Source organism: Schistosoma haematobium, chromosome 1 (genome assembly GCF_000699445.3).
Source record: "Schistosoma haematobium chromosome 1, whole genome shotgun sequence".
Classification (NCBI taxonomy): domain Eukaryota; kingdom Metazoa; phylum Platyhelminthes; class Trematoda; order Strigeidida; family Schistosomatidae; genus Schistosoma; species Schistosoma haematobium.
The window spans coordinates 74,071,103-74,084,327 of NC_067196.1; the positions used below are offsets into that span (position 1 = coordinate 74,071,103).

General features: G+C 32.9%; 1 protein-coding gene across 3 annotated transcripts in view; it reads right to left on the reverse strand.

Moving 5' to 3' along the window:
- Positions 1–13,225, reverse strand: part of KCNN2_1 (Small conductance calcium-activated potassium channel protein 2) — a 135,207-nt gene that overhangs the window by 89,722 nt on the left and 32,260 nt on the right. For all 3 annotated transcript variants that reach the window (XM_051209662.1, XM_051209663.1, XM_051209664.1), the window contains exon 2: positions 183–1,815. In XM_051209662.1, the coding sequence (XP_051075122.1) occupies positions 183–1,815 (1,633 nt within the window). The remainder of the gene's footprint in view (positions 1–182; positions 1,816–13,225) is intronic.

Here is a 13,225-nt window from a genome sequence, read left to right on the forward strand (position 1 = left end):
CAATTGGTTTATGATCTGAACAACCCAATACTGATGATTTTAATTTTGGCAGATAAAAATTCATTCTTAACGAATTTGTTGTCTTTCAGAAGATATTCGGAATTGGATGTAAAAAACAGGTTTACTGTTGTAGATTTTTTAAAATATAAGTAAAAACATGGATAATAGGGATATATTCTTACCGGCGTTGCATTATGGATCGTTCGCTGTCGTCTGCTGTTTCTTCCACTTCAGATTCTATATTGATTAAAGGTGATATTAATGGAGTTTTATGTATATCATCAGAATTATCATGTTTATCAGTAACCTGTAAATCTAATGTAGGGGGCGAAAATCTTTCTTGTTCTTTAGTCCCTGATATTTTCACGGATTTACCAGTATCTTCGTTTTCTTCAATTGAAATTTGTGGTACATTTTCCACTGTGATTGTAGAATTCTTATCTACAATTGTAGCTAATGCTTCTGGGGTATGGAAGACTCGAGAATCACTACCAGAAATTCGTGTAGTGGCTAAAGGTTGTTCTTCATCTGTTCTACTTTCTAATAACCCTCCCATATTCCTTGTTGGCTTCCATGTATATGTTGAACTCCTAGTTTTCTCAAAATTTTCTCTTAATCGTCTAATACGAGAGTGACAGCCTGAATTTAAGTAGGATACTGGGCAAGTGTTCAAGTAGTTTGTAACACTATTTGCACGTTTTTCATCATTTAATTCTTTATTAAACTGTACATTTTTTACTTCGTTTCTATCTAAACTGGGTTGTTTTGATACGAACTTTACATTTGTATTACTTAATCTTAAGTTGTTATCTTGATTTATTCTGCCTGATTGATTTTCATTGTTAGTATCATATTGCTTGAATAATGTCTCATTATATGTGTTAGCAGAGTGTGTATACAACGACATATTACTACTATCATAGCTTTGTTGTCTATCATTTGTTTCGAACGAATTTTGTCTCTTATAAATGCTGTAATCATCTGTGTAATCACTGTCATCTGTCCACTGTCTTGCTAAACCCGGTACACTTAGAGTTTCTTGTAATCCAATCAAATCTGCTTGACGTTGATTAATATTGTGAGTAGTTTCAAGTTGAATATGTTTCTTCATTGGCGATGATGATGTGACAGTAGCAGAACGGGCTAGTTGATACCTTATTTTATCATAATAGTGATTGTGTTTATGCAAATGAATTTCTGAAACTGGTTGACTTGTCTTGCTTGCATTACTTGTATCGCTTGAAAGATTATGTGCATTCCTTGTTATAGAGTCTACTGATGCATCATGATTATAAATAACTTGTTCCGCGGCTAAAGGATCAATGGCTAGATTAGAACAATTACATTCATGATGATATTCATCAAGTAAAGCTTCATTATTTTGATTAGTGCGTTGTTGAGTCCATGGTTTATCACTACTATTTTCTTCTAAGTTCGGTTGTTCTTTCATTTGTGATATAGTGTTTTTTTCTAACTGGGAAGCTGTTGGTTGCTGATGTTTCTGAATATCTATTAATTCTTTCGTTGAACGATTATCTTTAGCTGCTAATGTTAATACAGTAGCACCGAGAACACCACCACTAATTAAATGATGAAATGGACTTTGTTGATTAGTTCCAATTAAACCTCCACTACTACCACTACTACTTCTAGCTGGAAATATACCAAGAGTACATGGATATTTACTAATATTTGAGTGCTTTATTTTTGTTTTTGTTTCTTGATTTTCTTGTTTACGTGAAGTTTGTTGTTGATACTGATTTTCCAATTCTTTAGCAGCTTTAAACTCTTTTACATGTCTTAATTGTATTAAACCTACAGCGAGAAAGAAAAAATAGACACAAATAATTTTTCATAAACAGTTAACATGAGAACCAAGAACAAATGAAAATAAAAAAAGAATAATTCAATGAAATAGTTATTTAGACTGTTATGAATGAACAGTTTTAGTTGACTGAATAAGTAACATTTGTACTGTGGTGCGTGCTACTTATATTGATATAAGTAGTATATGACGCGAGCTAGGAATGTAATGTCTGGCAGCAGAAGATGGAGAAGATCAAGAAAGGAAGAGCTGGAATAGAAATCAATTAGTATGGAAACGCAAGAACAATGAAGTTCGAGACATTTATAGAACATTTTGCAAATTAAGTATTATAGTATGGTTTTTCTATTTTGTGAAAATAGAAAAATGATTAGTGGGAGAAAAAAAGTATGAAATTCAACTGATCATGTAAGAATTCACTATGGAAATTGTAATTAGTTCCTAATTAGTTTCTACTAGAAATATCACTATCCAAAGAATTAGTCGAAAAATTTGTATTGCTCTTGAATTATCTATCACTATGCAACCTGAATTCTATACTGTACCTCGACAATATCCACTGAATAATAGTCTAAGATGACTGAAAAATCTTGATAAGTCCATGTTTCACTATTTTATAGAGGACGTTTTGCCTAATTAAAACCAAACGCTGGAAAAAAATACTTCCTATAATTGGGCTTTTTTTATTAATGATGAAAATTCAATGCATTAAAGACATATCAACAATTCGCATAGATTTACGTTTGATTTTAGGTGATTAGAGAGGATCATTAAGGAATTTTAAATCTAGTTGTCGTTCAAGTTAACATCCATCAGTAAAGCATATCGATAATCTTGAGAGGAATTATGCTTCTTATGGGATTCGGATTTATAGTCCGAGATGCTGTCACTAATCTAATTAGGCAATGACAGAACTCCCATAGTACTGAGATATTCACACTAACTCATCACTAAATAATAAATAACGCCCTGTTCGCGTGGTCTATAGTGTGATCTAGTCATAACATGTTTATTAATCTAAATGACTCAAAAACGCATACATTAGACTTCAAACGTAGGCAGTCCGAGGTCTGTTGAGACTCGTAAACAAAGCGTATCTGTATACTTTAGGCAAACCATTTTCCATTTGAGACACTGATCTGTTCCACATTTGAACTTAAACAACAAAATTCTATCCACAAGAAAGGGTCATACATTTATTACATTAGTCGCTACTCAGTGATCCATAGAATTTGAGACTAAGAGGTGCAATGACTTTAAAGAGGGAAATATCTTGGTATGTACTTGAAAACGGTCATAACATTGATATTCCAAAAGCCTTCAAGATTATTAGTAGGAAAAACACGGCCTCTCTTCAGTTTGCTGAAGCAATAGCAATAAAAAGCTCAAACCTGATTTATGTATTCAGAAAGAGATAGTAATAAACTTATCAATACCTGAGTAAACTATGTATGTTATTATCATTATTGAACTACTGTTTATTTTGTTATATGGTCTTATTTTATGAACATCAAGGCCATCCCTTCAATTTTTCGTTCTCTTAACTTATGTAAACTATTTAAATCCCCTTCAGTTATTACGTAACCCATCTTAATAATTTTTAATTTCAGTAATCTTATTATACCCTTCATAACCAAACTTATCACACAATCTATCTTATCTGTCTTCGAACCTCATTTCATAAATGCAGTGCCCACCCTTTATTGTTTTTTTTGGATTCCAACTCCAAATATATATGGTTATTATAGATAACCTTTGTCATTCTAATTCCTTTGTTCATCTATATACATTGTTTCACATTACATCATATCTCAGTGCTAACTTTCAATACATATATGGTTGTAAGCACCTGATGAGAAACTACAAAATATGATGAATTCATAGTGTTCTGCATCAATGCTTGTTCTGGCTTTGTTTAGATTTATAAAGGGAACTAATTGTGATCAATCAACATACTTTCCGATAATGAATTTCAATCTTGTTATAATAGAAAGGGCAACTATTAAAATGTTAAAAGTTATATTCTGCCTAAGAGCTTCAAAAATAATCATTCAGTGTCGTATTTTAAGCATCATATTCTTTATACTTCTAGTTTTTCTACTTTGAGTAAATATGTTACTTCTTCAGACTACTTCCACGATTCCTGAGTGCACTTTTTATTTTCATCCTCTAGATATGTAATTAAGGTTTTAAGGAACTATAACGCAAGATAGAAGATAATTAACTTAAAAATTTTCACCAAGAAATGACACTGGCTGGAGAACTGTTCAAAAAATAAGGAAGTCAACAACTGCTTTGTCTGTGCTTGAAAGATCATATCAAAGGGCACTACAAGGAAATGAATCAGAAACATTCACTTCTCATGGCAAACACAAAAACGTATAAACCAAACATATTAAATTCTAGCTATTCGCGTTTCCTAATTTTTTTTCAATTTTTGACACTAGTCGATTTTCTTACAGTGGTTTTCTGGCAGATATTAGTTCAAAATGAGAAACATCCTTTGAATTCAAGAAAATCAGAGCAAACAAACTACATTAACTAACCATCATATAGTCTCGAATATTTCAGGATGGAAAAACTCAAGAAGAAAAAAGAACATTTCATTTTCCACTTGAGATTTAATTGAGCTTTACAATATCCAGTATCATATTTTAAGGAATATTGATTAATATTACTAATATTATTAGTAGTTATAGTAACAGTATGATCCATCTGGACAATGATCATATACTTAATATATGACTTCTAGCTGCAAGCTTTGACAAAACTCTGAACTAACTTATACAGTATTAAAAAGCCATATATATATATATATATATACTTGTGTATGTAAAAAAATATATGTGTACACACTTATTTACCACAAAAAACTGTTCATTTATAATTCCATATTAAATGGACTTATTTAACTTTGACAATAACTAATTATAATACTAATGACATTAATGATTGTAATTAAAGCGAATAGCAAAAGCTAATAACAACAATACATGCAAATGAATTGTCATAACTTACGGTAATATTTAGTGCGATGAAACATTTATTTAAGAATATAAAGGTATACTTATATATATTACTGTTCTTTCCATTTCTGAATATTACACTCATTAGTGTAATTTACGTATTATAAGTTAATATGCCGCTTGTTTACAAATTTGCCATTATTAAATAAAAGGTTTATGAGATTAATACTTATTTCAGTTAATCGAATTAGACAAAATAATGGAAATCTACATAACAGTACTGTTATATTAAGTTTTTATACATTAATTCACTACAATGACAGCTGACTATCAATTTGTTGTGTTTTTCACAACTATAAAAGAAAGAGAAACAGATTAACAGTGTTGAAAGACAAGAAACTAATAATTGTATCAGAAAGGGGTTTTGTGGGTAATACGGTAATTTCAATATTTGAGACCATAAGTCGATTGAAGCTAGATTACCATGAAAAACCTGGACACACTGGACTGTCGTTTCGTCCCAGTATGGGACTCCTCGGCAGTTAGCGTTCACGATTCCGCCTCGCGGAGTTCAAAACCAGAGCCTATCGGTCTCGTACTCGAACGCTTAATATCTAGATCGCTGAGTTGGCCAGCATCTAACGGTGTTAATAACTAGCTTCAACCAATAAACGAAATCGCGTCACCGTCCACCATCACCTTCAGTGAGTTACTACCTAACAAGAGACCCAGTTGAACTCCACTGGCCACGGCTTTGCACTAGAACTCCAGGAAATACCTCTTGAAGACAGTCACTAGTGAGCACATGATAAATATTATCAGAAAGGGTTTTTTGGGATATTATAGTAATTAAATAGACGAGTTCATGAGTCAGTTGAAGCTAGACCACCATGGAAAATTTGGAAACACTGGACGGCCGTTTCGACTAGTTATAATTTCTGACGGTTAACCAATGAAATATTTAATATTTAATTTAATCTAGATGATTTATAAATCATGAATAGATATTTTCGAAGATTTTTAGGTAAGAAAGTTACAACTGTTTAATGGTATCTGGTTTACAATACTTCACTGAATAATGTGGGTTTTTGATGGAAATGTTCTTTAGTTTATTACGAGATTATAGAATAGTTATAGTGGTCGATTGATTAAACTCAAGTATTTCTGTTATTCTATATTTATCAGAAAATTGTATGAACTCAAAATGAATTACTATATTTCCCTTAGAATCTAACCAAAATAATCTGAACTTCCACAGAAAATAATCAAATCTGAAACTGTTGACAATAAACAAGGTCAGAAATGAAGTTGCATTATACAATTGTCTTATCACATTAAGATTTTAAATTTCACTTCTGTTGTATGATCCTTTAATGTAAAATATGTCTAAATTATTATGTTTGGAAATGTACATATTTGTAAATGTATGTCATTCATATTAAGCGATTGATCTTGTCAGATTATGATGTTATATTCATTTAATTGAATTAGAGACACATTAAGTCATAATCAATGCTTATTCAGTTAAATGTATATTATTTTGATGACTGTACTATATTTATTTCTTTATTAATCAACATTTCTAAAATGTAGTTTATTACACTCCTTTACTGTCTATTTACATTACTTAGTTTGACTTATTTTTAGTTGACTTCGTGTGTTAATCATTTTTTATAAACTTCAAAAAATATCTTGAAAAGTTATACTTTTGTAGTGAACAAGAACATGAGAAGGGACAACCAAATGTATTTTGAATGCGAAATTACAGAATATTTTAGTAAAATCTGTGAACTATACACTAAATAATTCGTTTGCCACATCAACCACTTTCTGTTCTCGTTCTCTTTTCTTCGATCTTATTAACCTTCTGCTACTAGGTATTTCTTTTTTGATTGATGATACATACTGCTTATATCTATCGATATCAATAGCACACAGTACACTTTCACATGGTTGATTATTATTCTTGTATTCTAATCAAAGTAGTTACCTATTAAATTTGAAAATATTTTCACTGAATGAATAAATTTAACCAGACAGAATAATTTACCACAGTAGGTTGGTTATTAATTTACTGTCTCTTCAATGGTAATCTAATTAGATCGAGTGGTTTTACACGTTTATTACACGAATTAATTTAATGTAAGCTGGTTAATTATTAAATAAACACGCAAGATGATTATATTTACATTTGTTTTGTTGATTAGTCACTGAAAGGTTTGTTAATACGTGATGGTAAATCAGATATAAATGAATCATAAAAACTACCTAATTAACAAGTAGAATTAAGAATTCAACTATTCACTGTTAAAAAAACAAGACTCAGATTGGTTTAGAATGGTTGCATAAAATGTATAAACTATTTGGTGGTAAATGTTATTAGATTTGGACCCAGAAAATACTCAGAATAATTTACTTTCAAGGGACAGCTATTTGTTCTTTTGTAGCTTTTTATAAACTCTTGATTTGTTTTATACTATGTATAGATTACTGAAATGATATTTGTTTAGTAGAATCCAAAATGTGTTTTGTATCTTTTTCGAAGTCGTGTTGTATAAATAAACTTTAACCTAAGTAGGTGCAAATGTTTTTTTAGCCTAACTTGAAACAATCTATTAACCAATCAGATGTTAGTAAATTTCCTAAGATATCCTTCATCTAAATCATTTGCAGACTATATAAAATATATAACATTTTATTCTGCACTGATATTCAAGATTAATTAAATGAAAGAAGATATAACATTTGAACTTTCAGATATACGTAGCATAATATACAAATCTCATTTAAAATTACATGTTTTATACTAGAATTTGTAAACATTAATTAGAAGACAAAGTCACATTCTTTAAAATTGTAACGCTCCTAGGTGAATCGTTATATATCGTGATTATGTTGAAACTAGTGTTTAAACGAATAACCAAATATTTACTTACTGAAGAACATTCAATTCTAACAATTCTAATGATTATGATCAGTAAGGGGTTTTGTGGAGATTTTATGGTATGTGCTACTAATGTCGATAGATATAAGTAGTATATATCATCAGTTAAAAGTGAAATACCAGTCAGCAGAAGCTTAAGAACATTGGAGAAAACAGAACGAGAACAGAGAATGATTCGTGTAAAAATGGTGGAACATTATAGTCTGAGACAATGGATTGACATTTTGCAAATGAAGTATTTACTGTGTGGTTCTCAGATTTTACTACTATGCTCTGTAATTTTGTGTTCAAAGACATTCGATTGACCCCAATCGTGTTCTCGTTCTCTACTATTGTAGTAATTTATTAGCTGAATTCATGAGTCGATTAGAGCTGAACTACCATTGAAAACCTTGAACCGTTGGACGACCGATTTGTCCTAGTATGGGACTCCTCAGTAGTATGCATACGCGATCCCACCTGCAAGATTCGAACCCAGGGTTTTTGTTACGTCCTGAAGTTCTAGTGAGAAGTGGTAAACAATGGAGTTCACCTGGTTCTGTTGTGAGGTAGTAACTTACTGAAGATAATGGTGTATGTGTGGCTCGTTATCGTGAATTGGTTGAAGTTAAACGTTTGCGCGCAAGAACGATATGATCTGGATTTGGATCTCGCCAGCGGGATCATGGATACGCAATGTTAAGGAGTCCCATACTGGGACAAAACGGCCTTCCAGTGCTCCAGGTCTTACATAGTGGTCTAACTTCATTTGACTCAGGAATTCAACTACAGAATTCTAACAATTTTCGACTAAATTTGATTCTTTTTAATCTGTAACTAAACACATATATTTACATAGAAAAATATTAATTTATTTAAAATAAACACAATTTCTTATTTTTTTGATTGAGATCATGAATCGATTGATGTCAGACCACCTTTGGAAACATGGAAGCACTGGACAACCTTTTCGTCCTATTGTGGGACTCCTCAGTAGTGTGCATCCACGATCCCGCTCGCGGGATTCGAGCCCAGGGCCCTCGGTCTCGCGCGCGAACGGCCGTCCAGTGCTTCCAGGTTTCAAAAGGTGGTCTGACATCAACTGGTTAATGATCTCAATAAAAAATACTTAATAATCTCCACAACCCCCATACTAGTAATCAAAATGTGCTCACTAGTGAGTAGCTTCGTGAGGGAATTCTCGGAGTTCTAGTGAGAAGCCGTGACAAATGAAGCTAATCCGTTTCGGGTAGAGACATGTGTCTACTTCAGTACAACGGAAGTTGGTTGCACAATTTCGTGGATTGGTTGATGTTAGACACTATCACCATTGGATGACGGCTCAGTGGTCCAGTACGTTAAGCGTTCGCACACCAGATTGAAGGCCCTGGGTTCAAATCCCGCGAGCGGGATCGTGGATGCACACTGCTGAGGTATCCCACAATAGGACGAAAAGGTCATCCAGTGCTTCCAGGTTTCCAAAGGTGGTCTGACATCAATCGATTCATGATCTAAATAAAAAAAATTAATAATCTCCACAACCCCTATACTAGTAAACAAATTCTTTTGTTCATTTAGAATCATGAAACAAATAATCATGTTTCATAGGAAATGTTCATTGTTTTACCTTTTTTAAATGAATCTACTTTACTTTAACATAATCTAATATTATGATAATAATATATGAAAATTAAATAACCAAATGTAGACAAAATCAAATTATACACATTTACCCCAGTCTTATTGCATCATTTATGTATTAAAACGCACTTAACAAATTTTTGCTAATTTTTTTCTTCCCTTTTTCTTTCTTCCTTTCTTTTTTTTTCAAAAAAAATTAACATTAAATTTTAATACCAATCGATGCCATTAACTTAACACTTTTATTATATACATAAATTAAGTAGGTAAACAAAATGAGACTTCCTGTTATGGATGTTCAACTTTTTCTTTTTTTCTCTTTTTTTTCTTTTTTTTCTGAATGATGTATTTTTGTTAGTTTCCTAGATGTTTTTGGCCCTTTTTAACTAATCAGATTGTGGAATAGGTGTATAAATAGTCAGAAAAGAAGCATTATACACCATAATATATCCCAATATATTAATAACAATAATAATAATAATAGTCATAATATATAATCATTTAATGTTTCTAAGCATAACAAAAATGAGCATATGAATGGAATTATTTCTCTCTTTCGTTTGTGAGTAAAATAGTATTTTGTCTTTGTCTATACCTATCTATCACTATTTTTAGTTTAAATACATATGAATGTAGTCAATTATGAAATAATCTATTAGAGATACAATTTAAACGATCTATATATATTAAATACAATTAATAAACTTAAATCCTATAGGAATAATTTAAATCTTGTGAACTTTGGAATAGTTATGATAAAACTGTTAAACACCTATCTTAGCTGACTATCATTGATCATATGTCATTCAAAAAGATGATTATAACATAACGTTAATTTGATTAAACTATATCTGTATTAAATGAGAAGCATAATCGATGAACAAGGAGGTTCAGATACAGACGTAAAGGCGAGGATTGGCAAAGTAAGGACAGCATTCCTAAAGTTGAAGAACATATGGTACTCAAAACAACTTTCAACCAATATTAAAGTGAGAATCTTCAATACGAATGTCGAGGCAGTTCTACTGTACGGAGCTGAAACGTGGAGAACTACAACAACTATCATCAAGAAGGTGCAAGTATTTATAAATAGCTGTCTACGCAAGATACTCAAGATCCATTAGTCGGATACCATCAGCAACAGCCTTTTGTGGGAGAGAACAAACCAGCTTCCAGCTGAAGAAGAAATTAGGAAAAGACGATGGAAATGGATAGGACATACATTACTCAACTCGTCAAACTGCATCACGAGGCAAGCTCTAACTTGGAATCCTGAAGGAAGGCGGAAAAGAGGAAGGCCAAAGAGCACATTACGTCGGGAAATAAAAACAGATATGGAAAGGATGAATAACAACCGGAAGGAGCTCGAAAGGATTGCCCAGGACAGGGTTGGATGGCGAATGATGGTGAGCGGCCTATGTTCCTTCACGAGAAGTAACAGGCGTAAGTAAGTAAGTAAGTACGTGTATTAAATGAGACACTATGAAGTTAGATTCTGTGATGCAATAATTCAGTACAAGTTATTCATATGAGTATTAGTCGATTTAATACTAGTTGGTGAATAGAAAATGTAATAAATATTTCGACAAGGAATGTTAATTTTGTTCACAAATACTCTAGTCTTAAATACTATTATTATTTATTATTTTTATTATTTATTTATTTATTTGAACACATAAATATTGGTACAAGGGGGCACCAGATATATATGCGCCACACAAATCAATGAAAATGGGAACAGAAAAAGAATGTGAGGTGCGTATAAGAAAAAAATAGGACAATAACGACCACAGATTAGTGTATGCTAGTGTAATAATAATAATAATGGGGGAAACGGAAAGGTACAACCAAAAGAAATCTTTCAGTTAAGGAAGATACAACCACTTTTTATGAAGAGAGTAAAAGAAGGTTACGGCAGGATCGCCACTGGCTTCTATTCTGAGCCATTTCTGATAAAGTCTCTAGCCACTGTGTAGCACCATCTCTCGAACCCCAGCCAAGGAGTCGTAAAAGACCAACAGAAGCCAGCCTTTTGCAGCTTTCTTTCATACCACGACACCATGTCATACACTGACCACCTCTCCGCTTTTTCAATCAGTCCCAGCGTCGGCAAACAATGCACGTGGAATTCTCTGGGACGACATTCGTAGAACATGTTCAAATCACCGAAGTCTATGTTTCAAGATGGTGATATCAATTGCATTATCGTCTCTGTGCCCGAACACATGATTCCAAACTTCTGCGTTACTAACATGGTGTTGCTACTAGATATCAGCAATCCTTCGGAGACAACGATGATCAAACACAGAGAGTCGTTTAACGTCCTCAACTTGAAGAGGCCAAGTTTCACAAGCATAGAGGAGAACTGCTCTCACCGACGCGTTGTAGATCCGACCTTTTACAGCCAGACTGACATCACGAAGGCGCCGAAGATGGCCCAGATTGGCATAAGCTGCTCTGGCCTTCACTATACGTGCATTGATCTCACCACTCACGCCACCATCAGCACTTATGCAGCTACCTAGATACACGAACTTCTCGACTACTTCTATCTTCTCACCACCCAGGGTGAGTACAGGACTAGAATCCTGCTAGTCTTGTAGAAGCTCTTTGCACTTCGAAGGTGCAAAGCACATACCGTATCTACGGACACTGATTACCAACTGACTGAGTGCGGATCGCATGTCTTGGGCATCATCGCACAGTAATACAACATCATCCGCATACTCAAAGTCGAGAAATGAAGTGACGATTATTACTGAAAATACTATCGTTGTTACATCAAAAATAACCACTTAATAAATAATTCCAAAAACCAATACTCAACAATGACAAGCGCTTTGTACTAAAACGCTGGAAATTTGGATCCTAAAAATATTTACTTATGTAATATTTGTTTTGTTGGTGATTAGTACACATTATTAACAAGTCCAATCTGAATGCAACTGATTGATTTGTAGCAACAACTGAGTAAAAAGGATAAATTACCAACAATGTTTCAGTTTTACTTGATTTTAAAGGATATATTACTATGTTCTCATGTGAACAATCAAATGTTTGTTCTTTATCACATTATTCCTTTCAAGATTATTGATTATTTGTTAAAATTCTAATCAAACCAACCTGTTTCTTAACTTTTGAAAATACCACTTTCTTTTGTAAAAAACTAATCTTCCACGTAACATTAATTTAGTCAGTTTGATTAATTTGAGTCCCAGTTTATTATTTTATGTGATATTGATCATGTGATTAGTTAATTATGTCATTAATTCACGACTAGGGTAACTTACGAATAACAATCAAGAAAGCTGGAGTCAACACTGATACATGTACAAAGAATCACCATATTCATGTGTTGCATATATTTTAACATTTAAACTAATGAAAAAATGGAACATGTTCCGGAGCGTATTTCGGCAAAGTCATTATAATCATTTCATGACTGACATCAGTAACAATGATGGTACACTCCTAGCTTTAATATTTTGATCAGAAAGGAGTTTTGTTGAGATTTTAGTAATCTAATAGATGAATTCACGAGTCAATTAAAGCTAGATCACCATGAAAAACCTGGAGGCACTGGATGACCGTTTTGCCCTAGCAGTAAGCGTCCACGATCCGAATCGCGCAATTCCAACCCAGGACCTATCGGTTTTGTGCGCGAGCGCTTAACCACTAGATTACTGAGCCAGCATCCAACGATGTTAATGTCTAACTTCAACCAATCCACAATCGCACCACTGTCCACCATTGTCATCAGTGAGTTACTACCTCACAACAGAGCAAGTTGAACTCCACTGTTCACCACTTCTCACTAGAACTTTAGGACATACCAAAAGCCGTGGATTCAAATCTTGCAGGTGGGATCGT